We start from the raw sequence: 24,214 nt of genomic DNA on the forward strand, positions 1-24,214 counted from the left end.
TCCCCTCCTCTCTCCATTTCTCTCTGTCCTATCCAACAACAACAACATCAATAACAACAATAACTACAACAATAAAACAACAAGGGCAACAAAAGGGAATAAATAAAGTAAATATTAAAAAAAAAAAAACCTTGGCCCTCCCCCGGAGCCCAGCCCCAGGACGGGCTCTGATGACGACACCACATCCCATGGTGCCTAGCGCCCCCGCGCTGTCATTGGCCAGACGTCTGGACTTCTTTTTTTAAAATTAAGGCGCCGAGTCGTTGTTCCGTTTCCAGGCTTTCAGGCTAAAAGCGAGATTGGCGATTTGGTGGCTTCGGCTGCTGTCGGACGGTGCTGGCGATCAGCCACTGCAGAACCCAGTCTCCCTCCGAGCTGCTCGCTGCCGCTCCGACCACGCCAGCGGCCGGCGGGGTAGTTGGGTGTCACTATCCGGGGCTCGCGGTGCCAGAGTTCACGGCCTTGGCTTCGATTTCTCGGCAAGGACAGTCATGGCGTCGCAACCGAGTTCCTCTGCAAAGAAAAAAGAAGAGAAGGGGAAGAACATCCAGGTGGTGGTGAGATGCAGGTAGGGCGAGTCGGCGAGATTCGTTGCCCCTGGGCTTTGCTTCTTGCTGGGCTCCTTCCTGCACAGGCTCCGGAGGGCTTTCCGTTGGCCATTGCCCCGGGGGCCACACCTTCTTCATAGTCGACCGCGTTTCTTCTGTGCCCTAAGCTGACACCAGGTTGCTGTGAGTAGACTAGTGTTTACCTTGTAGAAGAAAAATATATGTGTGTTGGAGGGGGGTCTGTTCAGACTGCTCTTTATAGTTTGATCTTCGTGCTTTAGTGAGAAACAATTTCTTCTTTTTTTCTTCTTCCCATTTTATGTCGACCAGGATTTAGTTATCACCTTTACAGGCCACTCTGCAGTTTGCTAGTTTGGAAGCAGGATTACTTGCCTGCATTACAGATGGTTTAGCACTTAGGTTTAGATTTGTCTGTCACCACTGGGAAAAAATAATGATTATCGCTTGGGAGGTGCTCACTGGGTAGAATAAGGGACATCCATGACCTTTGTCAGGATGTGCTCTGATCTCTCTCGCTCATACAATAAAAAATACATGCTTTTAGGGTTAACGCAGTCACTTTTTATTCTAGATGCACTATTTTCTTTTAAAATATTTATTTTCATGGAAGAGATAGAGGGGGCCAGGTGGTGGCACACCTGTAAGGTCACACAGTACGGTGTGCAAGGACCTGGGTTCAAGTCCTTGGTCCCTACCTGCATGGAGAAAGCTTCAGGAGTGGTGAAACAGGGCTGCAAGTATCTTTGTCACTTTCCCTCTCTATTTTCCCCTCTCCTCTCAATTCCTCTCTCTGTCTCTATCCAATAATAAATAAAAAATGAGAGAGAGAGAAAGAAAAAAGAAAAATCTAAAAAGAGATATAGATACAGAGAGAAACACACAGAAAGAGCAGAGCACTGTTTAGCTCTGGTTTATGGTGGTGCTGGGGATTGGACATGGAACTTCAGAGACTTAGGCATCAAAGACTTTAGTATAACCATTATGCTATCTCTCAGCCCTAGATGCAGTATTTTCTTCATGCCAAACAAGTAGACGTCACTGCACTTACATGTATAAATAATAAGTTAGTCTGAGTTTGTGTTTTTAAAAGGACCAAGGGGGCATCTTTAGCCAGTGTAGCTGTGCAGCAACTTGGTATTTCCTATATAGCAAAGGAAACATTTTTCCCTCCGAGGTAAATGGTCAAACTGTTGAACTCTTTCCTAGCTAATATTCAAGTAAAGACCCATATTAAAATGAGCTAGAGAAGGGAGAACATATTTGTACAAATTATTCCTCTAGAAACTGAATTTATTTAACTTTTAGAGGTCCTCCAGTTTAATGGTGCATGTGTTTAGTGTGTCTGTTTTCGTTGTTTTAAAACTACCAACTGTGCTGGGGATACAGCATAATGGTTATGCAGGTGACTTTTAGGCCCAAGGCTCTTAGGTTCAATCCTCAGCACCTTTATCAATCAGCGCTGAGCAGTGCTTTGGTAAAAAACGAACAAATGAACTACCAGCTATCAGCAATTCTTCTGCAAATCCAAAAGCATCCTAAAATTAAAGGATTGCTTTTTTTTTTTTTTTTTTAGTATTTATTTATTCGTTGCCCTTGTTGTTTTGTTGTTGTTATTGATGTCGTTGTTGTTGGATAGGGCAGAGAGAAATGGAGAGAGGAGGGGAAGACAGAGAGGAGGAGAGAAAGATAGACACCTGCAGACCTGCTTCACCACTTGTGAACCAACTCCCCCGCACGTGGGGAGTCAGGGGCTTGAACCGGGATCCTTATCAGTCCTTGCGCTTTGTGCCACTTGAGCTTAACCCGCTGCGCTACCACCCGACTCCTGGATTGCTTTTTTTTTTTAAATCTTTTATTTATTGGATAGAGACAGCTAGAACTTGAGAGGAAAGGGAGATAGAGAGGGAGAGAGACACCACTTGTGAAGCTTCCCGCCTGCAAGTGGGGTTCAGGGGCTTGAACCTGGGTCCTTTCACAGTGTAACATGTGCACTCACCCAGGGGCACCACCACCTGGCCTCTGGATTGCTTTAAATATGAAGGTAGTTGTGTACCAGATCTGCTTATGTGAGACCTCTGAATTTCCAGGCTCAGGCTCGAACACCAGCACATGTCGGAGCTCAGCTGTGCTATGTCTCTGTCTATGTCTGTCTGTCTGTCTCTCACGAAAGTAGATAAAACATGTTAATATTTATTTATTAATATTATTAATAAATAATATTTATTTATAATATTTATTATTTATTTATAATTATTACTATTAATATTAATTTTGTTGCCCTTGGTTTTTTATTATTGTTGTAGTTATTGTTGTTATTGATATCGTCATTGTTAGATAGGACAGAGAGAAATGGAGAGAGGAGGGGAAGACAGAGAGAGGCAGAGAAAGACAGACACCTGCAGACCTGCTTCACCGCCTGTGAAGCGACTCCCCTGCAGGTGGAGAGCCGGGGGCTGGAACCCGGATCCTTAAGCCGGTCCTTCGCTTTGCGCCACCTGCGCTTAACCCGTTGCTCTAACACCCGACTCCCCAGTAAGTAAATTTTAAAAAATAATAAAATAAAATATACAATAGATTTAAAGGAAAAAAAATTTAAAATATTTATTTTATTTATTTATTCATTCCCTTTTGTTGCCCTTGTTGTTTTATTGTTGTAGTTATTATTGTTGTTGTCGTCGTTGTTGGATAGGACAGAGAGAAATGGAGAGAGGAGGGGGATACAGAGAGGAGGAGAGACCTGCAGACCTGCTTCACCGCCTGTGAAGCGACTCCCCTGCAGGTGGAGAGCTGGGGTTGGAACTGGGATCCTTATGCCGGTCCTTGTGCTTTGCGCCACCTGCGCTTAACCTGCTGCGCTACAGCCCGACTCCCAGAAAAAAATTTTAATTTAACTCACGTGGTTATTGCTTAGTTAATTATGGTGACTTAAATGGGTATATTCAAGCTAGCTTTTGTTTTAAGTAACCATTCAGTACAGAAAATGATGCAGTGGTATATAAGAATATTTGACAATGCTAGCATGTTGCTGAAGAACGATTTTTTTAATCTTGAAAAAATTTTTATTTCTTTTATTATCTTTATTTTATTTATTGGATAGAGCCAGCCAGAAATCTAGACGGAAGGAATGATAGAGAGGGAGAGACAGAGAGACACCTGCAGACCTGCTTCACCACTCGCAAAGCTTTCTGCCTGCAGGTGGGAACTGGGGGCTTGAACCCAGGCCCTTGCACATTGTAACGTGTGCTCAACCAGGTGCACCAGCCCCCGGCCCCTAAAGAACAAATACGTAAGTCAATATGTAAAGAAGCAAAACTGATTATTTCAGTAAATTTGAATGTTACATAAAATCCTACGTAAAGTGAAGACTACATGTCATTCTGCCCATTTTATTCAAATAAGTTTAAGTTGGCTTTTTAATTTCTATTGCCTTTACACACACATATACATATATGTATTTAAAGTTTTTTTTTTTTACCAGAACACTGCTCAGATCTGGTTTATGGTGGTGTAGGGGATTGAACCTGGGACTTTGGAGCCATAGGCATGAGAGTTTCTGCATAACCATTATACTATCTACCCCTGCCCCCAATTCTATATCCCTAGAGAAGAGGGAGAGAGAGGCACCAAAGCAGTACTCCATCAATCATGATAGTCCTTCCCCTACCCTCATAGTTCTCCCATATGGTTCTAAGTATCTAACCTAAGGGCCTAATAAATGATGAGGTGTGAGCTCTACGTGCTGAACTATCTCTGACTCTTGCAAGGATTTTTCTGCAGATGATATCTTTAACATGAAAGGATTACTCTTAGCTTGTTCCTCATAGTAAGACGTGAGGTCTACAGATACTCTGAGGCACGTCTTCTTCCTCTTCCTCTTCCTCTTCTCTTTCCCTTGTTTTAGAGATTTATATGAGAGAGAGAGAGAGAGAGAGAGAGAGAACACAAACCAGAGCATCGCTCTGGTACATCTGATCCTGGGGGTTGCACTCTGGACCTCATTCTTGAGAGCACAATACTTTATCCCCTGTGCCACCTCCCAGGTCGAAAGAACTATGTTGTTGTTTTTTCTTTTTTTTCCCTCCTTTATTTGATATGACAGAAATTGAGAGAGGAGGGGGAGGCAGAAAGGGGAAATCTGCTTTACTGGTCACGAAGCATCCACATACAATCCCCCCCCCCCCCCCCGTCACTGGTGGGGAGTGGTGGCTCGAACTTGAGTCCTATGGTAATATGTGTACTTAACCTGGTGTGCTGCTGTCCGACCCCCTAGATCTATATATTTTTTAAAATTATTGGGAGTCAGGTGGTAGCACAGCAGGTTACGTGAACGTGGCACAAAATGCTAGGACTGGTAAAAGGATCCCAGTTCCAGCCCCCGGCTCCCCACCTGCAGGGGCTCGCTTCACAGGCGGTGAAGTAAGTTCTGTGGGTGTCTCTCTTTCTCTCCCCCTCTTTGTCTTCCCCTCCTCTCTCAATTTTTCTCTGTCCTATCCACCACCTGGCCCCGACCTATATTCTTTTCATGGAGAGTTGGAGAGTTCTGACTTTTTTTTTTTTTGGTGTGCCAGGACATCACACATAAGCAATTTTACTTCTATGGGCTGACTTTTCCATTGGAGTGGGGAGGGCATCAGGCCGACAGAGAGGCCTGATCTGTTGTCTCTTTTCCATGTATTACTAGGACTTGAACTTGGGCCATGTGTATGGCAGGGCAGGTTCCCCAACCCATTAGCTATTATCCAGCTCACAGTGTTCTAGTCTTAACAGTTGTGCTTGCACTTTTTTTGGACATCTCTTACCTAAAATTAGTCTGACTGCGACCCAACATTACCAAGTTTAGAGAAGTAAGTGAATCTGCTGCTGTGTACCTGCCACACTACTATGGTTGTGGCTAGTGGGCAGTCAGCCTCTTTCTTTCTTTAAAAACAAACAAACAAACAAAACAGCTTTTAAACTTTGTGAATATCATCCTTGAATTTCTGGCAAGACAAGGACCAAGTTTGGCCCACAGATTAAAGCTCAAGGATACACTACATCATCTAGCTACTGACTGCTTCTACAGCCACTTATCACCCCTGTGCTTTAAAGTTTAAGGCATGTCTGCTATGTTCATCTCAGAGTCTTCCATATGTCTCTTCCCAGAAAGCTTTTTTAGCCAAAATAGTTGCATGACTCACTCCCTTACTAAAAATTGCCTTTTATTAGAGAATTCTCCAGATCATCCCAAAATAGCAATAGCAGCAGCCAATTTCCCTCCATCCCTTTCCCTCTCCTTAATCTGCTTCATTTATTTCCATTTCTAGTTTATCAACATGAAATATGTTTGAATGTTGTCTCCCTCCTATTCCAACACACACATACTAGCATAAAGACAACCAGAGAATAAGAATTTAGAGGTTTTATTGAAACTTGATTTTGCTTGTTCTTTGTCCCTAGTGTCTAGAAGATTTGTTGAACTTTTGTGAGATGAATTTAGTCCTTCATAGACTAGTTTTCCTCCATCAGGTTTTGCTTTAGGCCTGTTATTATTATTACTATTATTATTATTATTATTATTTTGCCTCCAGGGTTACTGCTGGGGCTCAGTGCCTGCACCCTGAATCCACCGCTCCTGAAGGCCTTCTTTCCCCCCTTTTGTTACCCTTGTTGTTGTAGCCTTGTTATGGTCATTATCGTTATTGTTGATGTTGTTCGTTGTTGGACAGGACAGAGAGAAATGGAGAGAGGAGGGGAAGACAGAGGGGAAGAGAAAGATAGACAGCCGCAGACTCACTTCACTGCCTGTGAAGGGACTCCCCTGCAGGTGGGGAGCGGGGGGCTCGAACCGGGATCCTCACTAGGTCCCTGTGCTTTTCGCCACATGTGCTCCACCCGCTGCGTTACCGCTCAACCCCCATTTTTTAAAATTATTATTTTTTACTTTATTGCCACCAGGGTTATCACTGGGATTTCCCCTGCAAGGTGAAAACTTGAACCCAGGTTCTTGTGCAAGGTAACCTGCAGATAGACTAGCCGTGAAGATACTGAGCCCCCCAGCAATAACTCTGGCGGCAAAGATAAAGTGAGCTAATAGATACAAAGAAACACATTGTTTAAACTGTGTGGATCTAGAGACCTCACTCCACTAAAATGCCTTAAAAAGTTCTTCAGGGTGGTCGGGAGGTGGTGCAGTGGATAAAGCATTAGACTTTCATGCATGAGGTCCTGAGTTTGGTCCCCAGCAGCACATATACCATAGTGGTATCAGATTCTTTCTTTCTCTCTTCCTACCTTTCTTTTTTTTCCTCTTCTAATTTTTTAAAATATTTATTTATGTGGTCTGGGAGGTGGCACAGTGATAAAGCTTTGGACTCTCAAGCATGAGGTCCCAAGTTCGATCCCTGGCAGCACGTGTGCCAGAGTGATGTCTGGTTCTTTCTCTCTCCTCCTATCTTTCTCATAAATAAATAAAATCTAATATATATATATATATATATATATATATTCTCTTTTGTTGCCCTTGTTTTATTGTTGTAGTTGGTGTCATCGTTGTTGCAGGACAGAGAGATATGGAGAGAAGTGGGGAGACAGAGAGGGGGATAGAGAGAGACACCTGCAGACTTGCTTTACTGCCTGTGAAGCAGCTCCCCTGCAGGTGGGGAGTTGGGGCCTGGAACCGGGATCCTTTAGCCAGTTCTTGCGCTTTGGCCACCTGCAATTAACCTGCTGCTCTACCGCCCGACTCCCTCTTCCTACCTTTCTAATGAATAAATAAAATCTTAAAAAAGAAAGTCCTGCAAAAAAAAAAGAAAGCAAAGTCCTTCAGGGTGTTTTTTCCGTTATCCTTACCTCATCTTATCCCAATCAAAACTGTTTATTTTTCTGCATCTTCCTTTCCTACTGCACCATTTACTAACATCACTCATTTCTAAATATCAATTCTCTTATAATCAGTTATTTTATGTCTCTGTTCCCCACTAGCTCCCACAGTGTTGCAAGTGTAAATTGAGTCAACATATTTCTATATAAAGCACTTGGAACACTGAATACCTGGCACATAATTGTAGTCAACTTATTAGTTGCTGTTTTTACCCATTTTTATTTTGTGCCAGTTATTGACTGACAGTTTAGTAACTTAAACATAAAATTGTATCAGGCCCTAATTTGATCAGATCCTAACAGTGGAAATAAAATTCTAAACAAGTTCACCATTTTTCACAAGCTTATTCTATTAATATCTATTTTAACAAGCAATCAGAATTGTAATGGTATACATGACTTTAAATATTCTTAAAAATCTTAATGTTATTCCTGGAAACTGAAACCTTTAGAAATTGTCTGATTTCATCATATCACATAGTCCCCTTTTAATCTTTATCTGATTTCATCATATCACATAGTCCCCTTTTAATCTTTATCATCAACCATGTAGTCAAAACTTTACAATGTTCTTACCTAGCATGGTTAATAAAAATGTCATCAGCAATCTAATACCTAAGAATTTTTTAAATAATTTTTTTTTTCTTATAGACCGTTTAATTTGGCAGAGCGGAAAGCTAGTGCCCTTTCTGTGGTAGAATGTGATTACTCACGAAAAGAAGTTAGTGTTCGAACTGGAGGATTGACTGACAAGAGCTCAAGGAAAACGTATACTTTTGATATGGTATGCCTCAAAATATTGCTACTACTTCATTATCCATGAATGTACCAGCAGCCTTATACATACTTATATAAATGTGTATGTGTATATGTACTGTATGCGTAGCATATATGTTTATATGCAAAGGCAAGCATGTGTGTTCTTGGTCCTGGTATACAGTTTTAAGTTTTTTGTGTTTTTTATCTTTTTTTAAATATTTATTTTCCCTTTTGTCTCCCCCTTTTTTTTTTATTGTTGTAGTTGTTGTTGTTAGTGTCATCGTTGTTAGGACAGAGAGAAATGGAGAGAGGAGGGGAAGACAGAGGGGGAGAGAAAGATAGACACCTGCAGACCTGCTTCACCGCCTGTGAAGCGACACCTATGCAGGTGGGGGGGCCGAAGGCTCAAACTGGGATCCTTATCCTTATGCCAGTCCTTGCACTTTGCTCCACCTGCGCTTGACCCGCTGCACTACTGCCCGACTCCCAGTTTTAAGTTTTATTTCACTCTGAGTGTTCAGATGTTTCTAGTGAGCTGCAGGAGTTAATATATTAGAAACAAAATTATTTAAATTTTAAGATTTCTTTTTTTTTTCCTTGAAGAAAATGATGTTTTCTCCCCCCTTCCCCAGGTATTTGGAGCAGCAACTAAACAAATTGATGTTTACCGAAGTGTTGTTTGTCCTATTCTGGATGAAGTTATTATGGGCTATAATTGCACTATTTTTGCGTGAGTGAAACACTATTTTTCAAATTGATGAAAAGGTTTAGGTGTGTACATTTGCACTTTATTTATAGGTTTTGCTTGTCTTAACAGATATGGCCAAACTGGCACTGGAAAGACCTTTACAATGGAAGGTGAAAGGTCACCTAATGAAGAGTATACTTGGGAGGAGGTATTTACTATTTATAACAGAATTCTGTTACAGAAATGGCTGAAATGTAACTGAATAAAATTTGCCTCGGGACCTCTGTCTTGATGTAGAGATGATATCATACATGAATTTAGGATACACTACTTCTGTAGTAAAGTTAAAATGCATGGTATGACTCACATTTAAAAAGCAGTCTCATGGGAAAGAAAGGACCATTACATATGACATAATGAACTGATAAAAGAAGGGTCTACTTGGAACTGTAGACATGTTCCCTCAAAGGATAGTCTTGAGAAGGGTCAATCTGGAACAGAATGTTGTGGAAAAGTAGAATATGAGTAGGTTGTTATTATTATTATTATTACTGTTATTTTGCCTCCAGGGTTATTGCTGGGGCTCGGTGCCTGCACTATGAATCCACTGCTCCTAGAGGCTTCCCCCCTTTTGTTGCCCTTGTTGTTTTATTGTTATTGTGGTTATTATTATTGATATTGCTGTCATTGTTGTTGGATAGGACAGAGAGAAATCAAGAGAGGAGGGAAAGACAGAGGTGGGAGAGAAAGGTAGACACCTGCACAAGTGGTGAAGCGACTCCCCTGCAGGTGGGGAGCTAGGGGCTGGAACCCGGATCCTTATGCTGGTCCTTGGGCTTCGTGCCATGTGCACTTAACCCTGCTACTACTGCCCAGCCCCCATGAATAGATCTTAAAGGAGAAGACTGCAGTGAGAGAATCACTCAAAAAGTGAACCTAGACAGGCATATTGGTACTTTATTATTGATAATCTTGAGTTCAAGAAATTAAGATCACTACTACTGGGCACTATAGAAATATGTTCCACAAAGAGTCTCCTCAAATGTGTATCAACTTAAATGACTTTACTGACTAAATTAATTTTCCAAATTAACTGAAAAGTATATAGGTCATTTTTTTTTCTAGTGATGATGTATTTCAAACACCAATAACGTTATAGGATTGTAACCATAGAAGATAGCAGCTTTACTAAGGAAACTTAGATATTTGAGAAGCAACCCTGTCTCAAGTCAGAATTAGAGAATTTACTGTTAGATCAACCACTCTTCTGAGTAAGAGGGTATGCTTTCACAGTGGAACTAGGAATTATCAACATGGCTTCATGAGTCATCTGTTTTAGTTTCTGTGTAATGCTCAATAAAATGACGGGCATGACAGATTTCTGAAAGATCTGAAGGAAAATTAATGTTAAGTAGCTAATTGTAAATGACTTCTAACATTAGTTTAAGAAATGAATTACTTTTTATCAGAGCAATGCTCAGCTCTGGAGTATTGTGCTAGGGACTGAACTGGGGACCCAAAAAGACCTTTTTTTTAAAAAAGTGATTTAATAATGATTAATAAAATTGAGGCATCAGAGTGTGTGTGTGTGTGTGTGTAACTATTATGCTATCTGCCTGACCATTTGGCATACTAAATTTAAATATACTTGAAGGGAAGCCCTTATATGTGTTTGAATTGCCACAGTAAATGATATCCTTATCTTAGTCTTTACTAATATTGTAATTTCAGGATCCCTTAGCTGGTATAATTCCACGTACTCTTCATCAAATTTTTGAGAAACTTACTGATAGTGGTACTGAGTTTTCAGTCAAAGTGTCTTTGTTGGAGATCTATAATGAAGAACTCTTTGATCTCCTTAATCCATCTTCAGATGTTTCTGAGAGACTGCAGATGTTTGATGATCCCCGTAACAAGGTAATTCAATCTTTGACAATGAAATGTCTCCAAATTGTAATGTGTAATTTTGTGAGATGCCATTATACTTTATGGGAGGGGGAGTGCTAGGAATTGAGCCTAGGACCTCATACATGCAAGTCACGCACTGTGATCTCAAGTAACACTTGTAGCCTATTCTTTAAAACACAAGCAACCCCCCCCCACCCATCTAATGGATGCTCTTTTAATATTTGATCAGAGAGGTGTGATAATCAAAGGCTTAGAAGAAATTACTGTACACAACAAGGATGAAGTCTATCAAATTTTGGAGAAGGGAGCTGCAAAAAGGACAACTGCAGCAACTCTGATGAATGCATACTCCAGGTAACAAATCCATAGGCTCCCAAGTGCCCCATTTTCTTAAAGAATTACAAATTCACTTTGTCGTGTGCACATCCTAGTTTTGGGCTTGACCCCCATTGCACTGAAGGAAGCTTCATGGCTGTGGTCTTTTTCACTCTCTGCCTTGGCCTCTATTCAAACAACAACAAAAAAAGGGAGTCGGGCAGTAGCGCAGTGGCTTAAGTGCATGTGGTGCAAAGTGTGGGGACCAGTGGAAGGATCCAGGTTCGAGCCCCCAGCTCCCCACCTGCAGGGGAGTCGCTTCACAGGCGGTGAAGCAGGTCTGCAGGTGTCTTATCTTTTTCTCCCTCTCTCTGTCTTCCCCTCCTCTCTCCATGTCTCTCTGTCCTATCCAACAACGATGACATCAGTAATAACTACAACAATAAAACAACAAGGGCAACAAAAGGGAATAAATAAATAAATATTTAAGAAAAAAAGTCTAAAAAAATTTACAAACTTGTGGGACCAGGAGGTTGCCTACCTGGTAGAGCACACACATCACCATTGGTGAAGACCTGAGTTCAAGCTCTTAATGCCGCTGCCTGGGAGCTCCAATAGGGGGAAGCTTCATGCGTGATGGGTGTTACTTTGTTGCTTCACCTTCTCTTTCCCTTTTCTTTTGCCTCCAGGGTTATTGCTGGGCTCGGTGCCTGCACCATGAATCCACTGCTCCTGGAGGCCATTATTTCCCCCTTTTGTTGCCCTTGTTGTAGCCTTGTTGTGGTTATTATTGTTATTGTTGATGTCATTGTTGGCTAGGACAGAGAGAAATAGAGAGAGGAGGGGAAGACAGAGGGGGAGAGAAAGACACCTGTAGACCTGCTTCACTGCCTGTGAAGCGACTTCCCTGCAGGTGGAGAGCCGGGGGCTCAAACCAGGATTTTTATGCTGGTCCTTGCACTTTGTGCCACGTCCGCTTAACCTGCTGTGCTACTGCTTCACCCCCCTTTCCCTTTTTAGCTCTCTGTCTCTCACCCTCTGTCTAAAAGAATAGCAAGAGGGGGAAAAAAAAGGAAAAGAAAGGCCTCTGAGAGCAGTAGAGTTGTATAGGCACCAAGCCCCAGGGATAACCCTGATGGAGGAAAATTGTGTGACAAATTTGGAAAGTCAAATTGTGATGGGTCAAAATTTATGTATCACACACCTAGATTGCAAAGTGGACTGAGATTTGTTTGGGAGAGTAATATTATTGGAAGAATATTATAAAGAGAACAAAGACAAGTTGAACTGGAGCATAAATACTAAACTTTTTATTATTATTTATTTCTTTGATAGAGACAGAGAAGTGAGAGGAGAGGGGGAGATAAGAGGGAGAGAGATAAAGCAAGACCTGCAGCCCTGCTTCACCACTCATGAAGCTTTCGCCCTGCAGGTAGGGACCAGGGGCTTGAACCTGGGACCTTGCGCACTGTGATGTGTGTGCTTAACCAGGTGTGTCACCACCTGACCCCAATACTAAACTTTTAAAATTTTATTTTATACAAGAGAGCAATTGAGAGGCGAAGGAGGGAGAAAGAGAGACACCTGCAGCACTGCTTCACCACTTGAGAAGCTCCCCCCTGCAGGTGGGGACCAGGGGTTTGAACCAGGGTCCTCTCTCACTGTAATACCAGTCCTTGTTCAACCGAGTATGTTACTGCCTGCCCTCCTAAATTTATATTTTAAGATTTATTTTTACTATTAAAAATTACTAATTAATGCAGACGTAAAGAGAATGCCAGAGCATCACTCTGGCATATAAGATACTGGTGATAGAATTTTTGACTTCATACTTTAAAGTTAACCACTTTACATGTTGTGTCACCCCTTAGGCCAGAAGATTTATTTAATTAGTGAAAGAGGTCAGAGCACAGAGAAAGGCCTGATAAAATAACTTAAGTCTTTATAGAGAAGACAATTTTTAAACTTTTAAATAATTTAAAAAATAGTCATAAAGTAAAAAATGATTATATTCCCTTCCAAATATCAATGACACTAACAAGATAAAGATGTTCAGCAAATGTCATTGATGAAGAGTAAAAAGCTGCCTTTGATTAGCTATATAATTGTTATTCCCCTTGGAAAAGTACAGGGGTGGGGCAGGGTAGGGGTAGAATAGTATAATGGTTATGCAAAGAGACTCATATTCTGGTTAAAAAAAAAAAAGAACTGGGTATTATTCTATAGAATTGGATAAACTTTGGCACACTTTATAGCCCAGCAATAATTTTATTGTGGTGTTTTGGTTATTTGTGGTTTCTGATTTTTTTTTTTTCCCCCGCCCCGGTTTCTGATTTTTTTTTTTTTAAGAGGAGCTTAACTATTTTTTATGACATCCTTTGAACAAAGCAATACATTTCTACTATAGATACGATATATATTCACTGAGGGTGAATAACTGATGACTTTCTTGCTGATGCTTGGACTTGATGGTAGTGGCATATTTAAATAGTTCTTGTGAACAAGAAACCTTTCCTTTTGACAGACCTCACAAAACTCCCAACCCTAGACCATCCTACATTCAAACTTTAGACATTCTTCAGATGTAACCAGAGCACTGTTCAGCTCTGGCTTAGGGTGGGTGGTTCAGTGGATTGAACCTGACATGTTGGAGCCTTAAGCATGAAATTCTCTTTGCATAGCCGTTATGCTATCTACCCCTGCTCAAACTTTAGACATTTCTGGGGATTTCAGTTCTTAAAAATTTTAGGGTGTGTTCTGGTAGCTCGTTACAAGCTTCCTCTGCAGGCATCAGGAACAAACAAACAAAAACCACCTCTCAAACCTAAGCATTGTTCTACCTAAGCATTCTTTGTCTTCTGAAATAGTATTGATAGCTCTAGCTCCTGCTTGATATTGTCTTTGTTCTTGAGGATTTCGATTTTAAAAAATATTTTCTAAAAAGCATACAATATTCTGCCTTTAAGTGACTGGGTAACTTCAATTTGTTTTCTAGTCGTTCCCACTCTGTTTTCTCCGTTACAATACATATGAAAGAAACAACAACTGATGGAGAGGAGCTTGTTAAAATAGGAAAGTTGAACTTGGTAAGCATTTGTCTTAATGTCATTATTTCATTATTTTGTTTTCTGAAGCTTTATTGAGATATAATTGATTTTTTTTTTTTAAAGATTATTATGAGGGGTGGGGAGAGAGAGTGGTAGAAAGCAAGAGGATCAGAGCATTGCTCAGCTCTTGTTTAAGGTGGTGGTAAGGGTTGCACCTGAGAAATGTGGGACCTTAGTTCTGCAAGTTGGTGTTCTTTTTTTTTTTTTAATATTTATTTATTTAAAAAAGGAGACATTAACAAAACCGTAGGATAGGAGGGGCATAACTCCACACAAGTCCCACCACCAGATTTCTATATCCCATCCCCTCTCCTGATAGCTTTCCCATTCTCTATCCTTCTGGGAGTATGGACCCAAGGTCATTGTGGGTTGCAGAAGGTGGAAGGTCTGGCTTCTGTAATTGCTTCCCCGCTGAACATGGGTGTTGACTGGTTGATCCATACTCCCAGCCTGCCTCTCTCTTTCCCTAGTAGGGTGGGGCTCTGAGGAAGTGGAGCTCCAGGACACTTTGGTGGGGTTGTCTGTCCAAAGAAGTCTGGTTAGCATCATGCTAGCATCTGGAAGCCCCCCCCCCCCCCCAAGCCGAATGTCCACTCTCCCTCTCACCACAGGGTTTTTACTTTGGTGCCCTACTGTCAATTTAGTCCAATCCTGCTTTTAGTTTCCCTTTCTGTTCTTCTTTCCCAACTTCTGTTGATGAGTGGGATCATCCCATACTCATCTTTATCTTTCTGACTTAGTTCACTTAACATAATTCTTTCTAGCTCCATCCAAGATGTGTCAGAGAAGGTGGGTTCATTGTTTTTAATAGCTGGATAAAGTTGGTGCTCTTAACAGATTGAGTTGTCTTGACAGCTTTTAATCTTTGTGACAGCTTTTTTTTTTTAGTCTTTCAATCTGACAACATGCTGATTTGATATTTGTATAACTTGTGAAGTCCATCGCAAATGATTTACCCCATCAGGCTAATTTTCTTTTTAGTTTTTTTTTTTTTTTTAATATTTATTCCCTTTTTGTTGTTGCCCTTGTTTTATTGTTGTAGTTTTTATTGTTGTTGTTATTGATGATGTTGTTGTTGGATGGGACAGAGAGTAATGGAGAGAGGAGGGGAAGACAGAGGGGGGATGAGAAAGAGAGGCACGTGCAGACCTGCTTCACTACTTGTGAATCTACTTTCCTGCAGGTTGGGAGCTAGGGGCTGGAACCGGGATCCTTACGCTGGTCCTTGCTCGTTGTGCCACCTGTGCTTAACCTGCTGTGCTAAGGCCCTAATTTTCTATCAACTTTATCATTTATCACCTCACTGTTACTTTTTTCCTTTTGCTAAGAACACTTCTACTCTTAGCAAATTTCAGTTTGGAACTACTAACTGTAGTTAATACATTAAATGTGTATAATTTAATTAATTAAAGTGTGTTCCCTTTGGTCAGCATCTCTATTTCCCCTACCACTCTATTTTGGTAACTATCATTTCATTCTCTATTTCTATCAGCTTGAACTTTTCCTAGGTTGCATATTTAAATGAGGTCATACCGTATTTGTCTTTCTTTGGTTTATTTCTTTCTTTAGATTACATTTTTGGTGTGTGTGTACTAGAGAGCACTGACATGTTACTTATGATGTTTGTTTTGTGTTGTTTTAAAAACTTTTTTTTTTTTTCCTCCAGGGTTATTGCCGGGGCTCGGTGCCTGCACCACAAATCTACTGCTCTTGGAGACTATTTTTTCCCCTCTTGTTGCCCTTGTTGTTTTATCATTGTTTTGGTTATTATTGTCATTGTTGTTTCTGTTGTTGGGTAGGACAGAGAGAAATCAAGAGAGGAAGGGAGACAGAGGGGGAGAGAAAAAAGACACCTGCAGATCTGCTTCACCGCCTGTGAAGCGACTCCCCCTGCAGGTGGGGAGCTGGGGGCTCAAACTGGGATCCTTACACCAGTCCTTGTGCTTGGCTGTGCTAACACCCAACTCCCTTGAAAAACATTTTTTACAAAATATTTATTTAGTCTTTTATTTGATAGGACAGAGAGAAGTTGATGGGCATGGGGAGATAGAGGATAACGAATGATACCTGCAGTGCTACCACTTCACTGCTTGTGAGGTTTCTTCCCCCTGCATTTGGGGACTAGGGGCTTGAACCTGGATCCTTGCACATGGGTAAAGTGTGCGCTCAACTACATGCTCTACCATCTGGCCCTTTGTTTTATTTTTATGTCTTGTGTTCATGTTTTTTATGTTTTCTTGTCTTGTTTTTATGTGGTTGAACCTTGACCACATACATGTGAAGCTCTACCACTAATCCACTTCCCTCCCTGTCTGACTTATTTTACTTAATATAATATTCTCTGGGTTCATCCAAATGGTTGCTAATGGGAGAATTTCCTTCTTTTCATGGCTGATGTTATTCGATTCGATTTTTTTTTAATATTTATTTTATTTATTTATTCCCTTTTGTTGCCCTTGTTGTTTTATTGTTGTAGTTATTGTTGTTGTCGTTGTTGGATAGGACAGAGAGAAATGGAGAGAGGAGGGGAAGACAGAGAGGAGGAGAGAAAGATAGACACCTGCAGACCTGCTTCACTGCCTGTGAAGCGACTCCCCTGCAGGTGGGGAGCCGGGGTTCGAACCGGGATCCTTACGCCGGTCCTTGTGCTTTGCGCCACCTGCGCTTAACCCGCTGCACTACAGCCCGACTCCCTCGATTCGATTTGATACTACTCTACTCTACTGCTGTGTGTATGTATGTCACTTTCTTCCCCACTTATCCACTGACAGCTATGTAAGTTGTTTCCATATCTTGGCTCATGTATATAGTGAAGTCAACATGGGAGCATAAATATCCCTTTGAGATTTTGATTTTATTTCCTTGTGACATATACCTAGAAATGGAATCTGACATATCCCTAGAATGGATCACAAGCTAGTTCTGTCCCACTGTTTCATTCTTGATCATTTCATGAGGAGCATGAAAGGATTATACTTATAGTTACTGGGTTGTTAGCTTTAGTGGTTTGCTAATTATATAAAATTATTTACTGACTACTCAATAAGTATAATACAAAATGAAGATGTCAGGGGTCAGTGGCAGTGCAACAGGTTTAGTACACATGGCGCCAAGCACAGGACTGGCACAAAGATCCTGGATTCAGTCCCCGGCTCCCCACCTGCAGGGGAGTCACTTCACAGGTGGTGAAGCAGGTTTGCAGGTGTCTATCTTTCCCCCGCTCTGTCTTCACATCCTCTCTCTATTTCTCTCTGTCCTATCCAAAAACAACGACATCAATAACAATAGTAATAACCACAACAACAATTAAAAAGAAACAAAAAAACCAGGGCAACAAAAGGGGAAACAATAGCCTCCAGGAGCAGTGGATTCATGGTGCAGACACTGAGCCCCAGCAATAATCCTGGAGGCAAAAACAAAATAAATAAAATAAAATGAAGATGTCTTCAATAGACTAACAACTTGTTTTTATTTTAAAATTTAAGGTTGATCTTGCAGGAAGTGAAAACATTGGCCGTTCTGGAGCAGTTGACAAGAGAGCACGGGAAGCCGGAAATATCAATCAATCCCTCCTGACTTTGGGAAGAGTCATTACTGCTCTTGTAGAAAGAACACCTCATATTCCTTATCGAGAATCTAAACTAACTAGAATCCTCCAGGACTCTCTTGGGGGACGTACGAAAACATCCATAATTGCAACAATTTCTCCTGCATCTGTCAATCTTGAGGTAAACTGCTTTGAAAGGTAGCTGCAAGAGTAGTAGCTGTATATGTCATTTTGCTATAACTTATTTTAAGGTCCACTAAGTATATTCATTTATCCTATGCCAGGCTAGTGTGGGGTTGCCTCTTCCCCAGGTGCGTGCTATCTGAGTTGGAGAGAACTCGACCAGATGCAGCCTGGGCTGCTACTCACTGAGCATGGAGGGAGATAGATGACTCAGGAACCCGTGGCAGCATAGTAATGCAAAAGGATGTGTTGATCAGAGAGCCAGTGCTTTTATAGGATTAAACCGGAAGTGTCAAGTCAGAAACGGAAATGGCTAGGAAAGGGTGTGGAGAAAGGCAAAAGCAAGCTGGGAAGGTAGAAGCTTCCTTAGCAACTGTTGTGAGGGTTTTAACCAGTGGGATTAATGTTACCCTGCAGGCAGGGCATGTCTCGAGGTAGAAAGAAGATAGATCAATGGGATGGGTGGGGATCTTTCAGGCAAAATAATGATTATGTAAATAAGCCATAGTATCAGCAATGCAGGATGGGGGGGTGCTGGCTTAATGCCTGACAATACTATAGCAAAACAATGAATACATTAGGTGTGAAGATTTAATTGAGGAATTTGAAGTAAATTAAGTGAATGCTAGTATTTTTATTTTGTATTTATACTGTTTATTTTTTTTTAGTAGTATTTAATAATGATTGACAAGATTGTGGAATATGAAAGGTGCAATTCCCACCAGCAGAATTCCATTTTCCCATCCCTCCCATCGGAAGTTTCCCTATACGTTATCCTTCTGGGAGTATGACCAAAGATCTTTATGGGGTGCTGAAGGTGGAAGGTCTGGCTTCTGTAATTACTTTTCTGGTATACATGAGCACTGGAAGGTGGATCTATACTCCCAGCCTGTTTCTGTCTTTCCCTAGTGGGGTAGGGCTTTGGAGAGGAGGGGTTCCAGGACAGATTGGTGAGGTCATCTGCCCAGGGAGGTCAGGTTGGTGTCATGGTAAGATCTGCAACTTGGTGGCTGAAAAGCATTAAGGTACATAGCAGAACAAATTGTTGCATAGTCAGGAACCTAAAGGTAAGAAGAGTATAACATATGTGATTGGGGGTCTTCATTTTGGAAGAAGCTAAGAAGTCTATTTTAGGTATATAGATATTTTTAATTTTTTATTTATAAAAAGGAAACATTGACTAAACCATAGGATAAGAGGGGTACAACTCCACACAATTCCCACCACCAGAACTCTGTATCCTATTCTTTCTCCTAATAGCTTTCCTATTCTTTTTTTTTTTTTTTTTTTTGCCTCCAGGGTTATTGCTGGGGCTCTGTGCCTGCACCACGAATACACTGCTCCTGTAGGCCATTTTTTCCCTTTTGTTACCCCGGTTGTTTTTATCGTTGTTGTGGTTATTATTATCATTGTATTGATGTTGTTGTTGTTGGATAGGACAGAGAGAGATGGAGAGAGGAGGGGAAGACAGAGAGGGGGAGAGAAAGATAGACACCTGCAGACCTGCTTCACCACCTGTAAAGTGACTCCCCTGCAGGTGGGGAGCCAGGGTCTTGAACCGGGATCCTTATGCCAGTCCTTGCACTTGGCACCATGTGCACTTATCTGTCTGCGCTACCGCCCGATCCCCAGCTTTCCTATTCTTTAACTCTCTGTGAGTATGGATCCAAGGGCATTGTGGGATGCAGAAGGTTGAAAGTCTGGTTTCTGTAATTGCTTCCCCTCTGAACATGGGCGTTGACAGGTTGATCCATAATCCCAGCCTGCCTCTCTCTTTCCCTAGTTGGGCAGGGCTCTGGGGAATCAGAGCTCTAGGACACATTGGTGGGGTTGTCTGTCCAGGGAAGTCTGGTTAGCATCATGCTAGCATCTGGAACCTGTTGCTTGAAAAGAGTGTTGACATACAAAGCCAAACAAATTGTTGACCAATCTTGGACCTAAAGGCTGGAATAGTGCAGATGAAGAGTTGGGGGTGGGGGGGGCCTCTGTTTTGTAGATAGCTAGTAGGCATATTTTAGTTATATTTCCAAAGGGCCTATGGCTATACTAGTTTTTTTTTTTTTGCCTGAGCCTGAAATCTGATATGCAGGTGGATCCTAATTATTTTCTGGGGAGATGATGTCATGGCTGGTAGAAGGACCAGAAAGCTGGATCAGGGAAGAGAGTAGCTCCCTTTTATGGGAAAGGTGCATAAACATTGTTGATTCTAAACTCCATCGATTTGATGTGATCTGGGGCCCATATTCAGCTTAGGAGCCTATGTGGCCACTGCATCTCTGTAGATCTGAGCTCACATTCTGTGGTCTTAAGTAGGAACATTCCAAGCTTCCCCAATATCAGTACCCATCTTCCTCAGGTGTAGCATAGAGTATATTGTCCAGCCTCCCTTTGGAGGATGGAACATTCTCTACCATTGTTGATCCAAGTTGAGGGCAAAGTCCTATGTGGGCCTGGAAAGGGGTCTATTGTGTTGTTCCTGGTAGGAATGACTGATAACAATGGAGAGAGGGATTTATTCGAGGTCTAGGCCCATCATGTCTGTTTGGGAATCTTAGGACTTCCCGATTAGGGCCCCAGCTTAAGTGAATGCTAGTATTATAGAGGCTGTTTAGAGCACTGAAGATGGAAATTGGATATGAAGGAACAGGTAGAAATAGCAGAAATAACAAAGAATCTTGTAAACCAGTATTACATCACTAAAAAAAAAAGATGGCAAAATAAAGTCTTTTTATTATCATTATAGTATATGCTTTCTGTCTTTTTTTTTTTTTTTTTTTTTTACTTCTGAGGCCCTGAGCTTACTTGACTTCACTCTTCTCAGCAGAATTGTTTCTGTCTTTTTTAATTTCATTGAAAGAGAGAGGGAGAGGAGACTTGTCATGGCATTCTTGACCACTTATGGAATTTCCTATTGGTATTGTGTATGAGGATTCCAAGTGGTGCCAAGGACTTGAATCTGGGGTCTCTGTCATTTTAAAGTGTGTGATTTACCACATAATATCTTGCAGTCTCTAGAAAAACTTTTTAAAATACTTATTTATTTTCCCTTTTGTTGCCCTTGTTGTTTTTTATTGTTGTAGTTATTATTGTTGTTATTGATGTCATCGTTGTTGGATAGGACAGAGAGAGATGGATAGAGGAGGGGAGGACGGGGAGAGAAAGTTAGACACTATGACAAAAGAGAAACAAGGTGGTTATGTTATCTTTAGAAATTGAGAATCACACAAATCTTACATAAAGTAATGTGTTTTATTATTAATATTATTTATTTTTTATCAGAGTACTACTCAGCTCTGGCTTCTGGGGCTGCGTATTGATTTTTCATTTTTCTTTTAGCCCAGAGAAAGTGAGATAGGAGATTGAGCATCACAGCTGAGCTTTCCCTAGTGCTGTCTCATTCCCATGTGGTACTAAGACTTAAACCCAGGCTCTGCAGATAAGACATGTGTTCTACTGGGTGAGCTATACCTTGGCTCCTATTTATATTTAATAAGAGTGAGACCCAGAGCAGCACTCTGGTATATATAATATGAAGGATTGAACCCAAGACTTCACATTTGGAAGTCTGATATTATACCACTCTACTAGCTCAGCTTCTCCCTTAAAAAAATGTACATTTAGATAAAATTTACTCATTAAAATATATAATTCAAGGACTTTACTTACAAAACTGCAACCATAACCATAATAGTGGTTTAAAAAATTCTCAGCAGATGGACATACGGAGGTATTAATGTTATGAATGGCTTGGAGGGGAAGAGAGGATTGGATCAGGAAGAAAAAGGGGGCAACTATGTATAAATGTGGACAGATAGTTGTAGAGATGATGGTGGCCCATGTCTACAACCTCAGAGGGACTGTGGTGGCTTGCAGTGGGGAGATTGAAGATTCAGATCTCTGGGAATGGTGTGGATTCAAACCCCTGTTGACATGTAATTAGGTAAAATAAAAGAAATAGGAAAAAACAAAGAGCAACACACTATTAAAGTGAGCTATTTCACCAGCCCTGTGGCACATTTTAGATAGCAGAATTATATCATTCTCACAATAGCTTCGTTAATTACCTTTTTGTTTTCGTAACAGGAAACTCTGAGTACACTGGAATATGCACACAGAGCAAAAAACATATTGAATAAGCCTGAAGTTAACCAGAAACTCACCAAAAAAGCTCTTATTAAGGTAATTATAAATTTTAGGGAGTATCATAATCTTGTTTGGCAAATGTGAAAATAAAGGACAAAGTAGGTAACTGTTAAGTTGTTTGTTAAAGTGCATGTGCTAAAACTTTCAATTATCTCAACTATCTAAACAAATTGTGTGTTAAAATGTTTCTGGAATGCTAATGTCTTTAGCAGCTCTTGGAGTCAGTAAAATCTACATTTTAAAATAATTTTTAAAAAATTTACAGCTTTAGGGCATAATTTATATACTGTGACATTCACTCATTATTAACATTAAAATGATTTTGCAACTTTAATTGTTTTAATTGTCTGTGTGAACATATTTGTGAGATCTGTTTCTATTGATTTTTGTGTGTTTCTCATTACATCTCATAGTTTTAATAGTTGTAGCTATATTATAACCTTTTTTAAAATTTTTATTTATTTATTAGAGACAGAGAAAATGAGAGGAGTGGGATATAGAGAGGGGGAGAGACAGATACATGCCGTCCTACTTCACCACTCATGAAACTTCACCACTCGTGAAACTTACCTGCTGCAGATAGGGACCAGGGGCTTGCACTTGGATCCTTGTGTACTGTAACATGAGCATTTAACTAGGTGCTCCACCACCCGGCCCCATAACGTTTTAATTAATTGATTAATTTTTTTATTTTGTCTCAAGGGTTGTTGCTGGGGCTGGGTGCCTGCACCATAAATCCACTCCTGGAGGCTATTTCTTCCCTTTTGTCGCCCATTGTTATTTTTGTTATTGGATAGGACAGAGAGAAATCGAGAGAGGACGGGAAGACAGAGAGGAGGAAAGATAGACACCTGCAGACCTGCCTCACCACTTGTGAATTGACCCCCCCCCCATAGGTGGGGCGCTGGGGGCTCTAACCAGGATCCTTGAGCCTGTTCTTGCGTTTTGAGCCACCTACGCTTAACCCACTGTGCTACTGCCCCCCTTTTTTTAAAATAAAGTAATTCACTTTTATCTAGGATAGGGACAGAGAGAAACTGAAAGGGGAGGGAAAGAGAGGGAAGAGGCAGAGAGAGAGAGACACCTGCCAGACTTCACCTGCTTCTGAAGCTTTCCCCTTGCTGGTGGGGACCAGGGGCTTAAATCTGGGTCTTTGCACACTAGTGTGTGTGCTCAACAAGGTATGCCACCCCCTGGTTCTCTATAATAACTCTTTTAACATCATGAAACCAGATTCAAAGGAAGTATAGATGAGAACATATATTCTTTGTAATGTGAATGCTTAACCAGGTTTGCCACCGCCTGGTCCTGTGAACATACATTCTTTGTAAAGAAGTTCAAAATTTTCAGACCTGAAAAAAGTATAGTGATATCATAATAGTTTTGTTTTTTAAGCATTGGAGTTTTGTGCATGTGTAACTCCACCATTCCTGGGTTGACTTTTTCAGTCTTTTTATTTCAGAGTGTGTGTGTGTGTGTGTGTGTGTGTGTGTGTGTGTGTGTGTGTGTGTGTGTGTGTGTGTGTATGTATGTGTGTGTGTGTGCAGACAGGGAAAAAGATAAAGGGAGAAACAACATGCATTGTTTTTCCACCCATGAACTTCCCTCTGGTGCCATGACACTTCCATATTGTATAAGTATTTGAACCTGGAACCTTGTGCATGGGAAGGTGCATACTCTTCAGGGTAATTTATCTCCTGGCTTCCGTACTCATTATTTTGAAAAATGCTTTTAAAAAAACATTTCATTTAGACATTTGCAATTTTGAACTCTTAATGCTGCTTTTAAAGCTGGAAACAAATTTGAACTCTTATGCTGCTTTTAAAGCTAGAAACAATTTTGAACTCTTTTGCTGCTTTTAAAACTGGAAATACTTCAGCATAGTTAAGTGCAATAAACTATTTGATCATAGTTTAAAATTCTGATTGTTTCAATGCATATAGACATTTAAATATTGTAAAAATTAATTGTATTAGTGGCTTAATAATAGGTTCTAAGACCATAAGGATACAAGGGGTGATTTTTCAGTTCTTAATATTACATACATGAGTAAGACCATCAGTTGTCTTTCAGAGAAATGCAGGTCATGTGGTAATCGAAACTATAGCAATAGGGTCCTTGAACACAAAGAACTAAA

General features: G+C 40.8%; 1 protein-coding gene across 1 annotated transcript in view; it reads left to right on the plus strand.

The window, feature by feature from the left end:
- Window positions 1-280: 280 nt before the first annotated feature.
- KIF11 (kinesin family member 11) overlaps window positions 281-24,214 on the plus strand; it is a 55,527-nt gene continuing 31,593 nt past the window's right edge. The window contains exons 1-9 of the mRNA XM_060191934.1: window positions 281-568; window positions 8,079-8,211; window positions 8,819-8,916; window positions 9,004-9,082; window positions 10,606-10,791; window positions 11,012-11,136; window positions 14,093-14,183; window positions 17,690-17,932; window positions 22,018-22,113. Of these exons, the coding sequence (XP_060047917.1) occupies window positions 492-568; window positions 8,079-8,211; window positions 8,819-8,916; window positions 9,004-9,082; window positions 10,606-10,791; window positions 11,012-11,136; window positions 14,093-14,183; window positions 17,690-17,932; window positions 22,018-22,113 (1,128 nt within the window). The 5' untranslated portion in view covers window positions 281-491. The remainder of the gene's footprint in view (window positions 569-8,078; window positions 8,212-8,818; window positions 8,917-9,003; window positions 9,083-10,605; window positions 10,792-11,011; window positions 11,137-14,092; window positions 14,184-17,689; window positions 17,933-22,017; window positions 22,114-24,214) is intronic.

This window comes from Erinaceus europaeus, chromosome 1 (assembly GCF_950295315.1).
Source record: "Erinaceus europaeus chromosome 1, mEriEur2.1, whole genome shotgun sequence".
Taxonomy (NCBI): Eukaryota; Metazoa; Chordata; class Mammalia; order Eulipotyphla; family Erinaceidae; genus Erinaceus; species Erinaceus europaeus.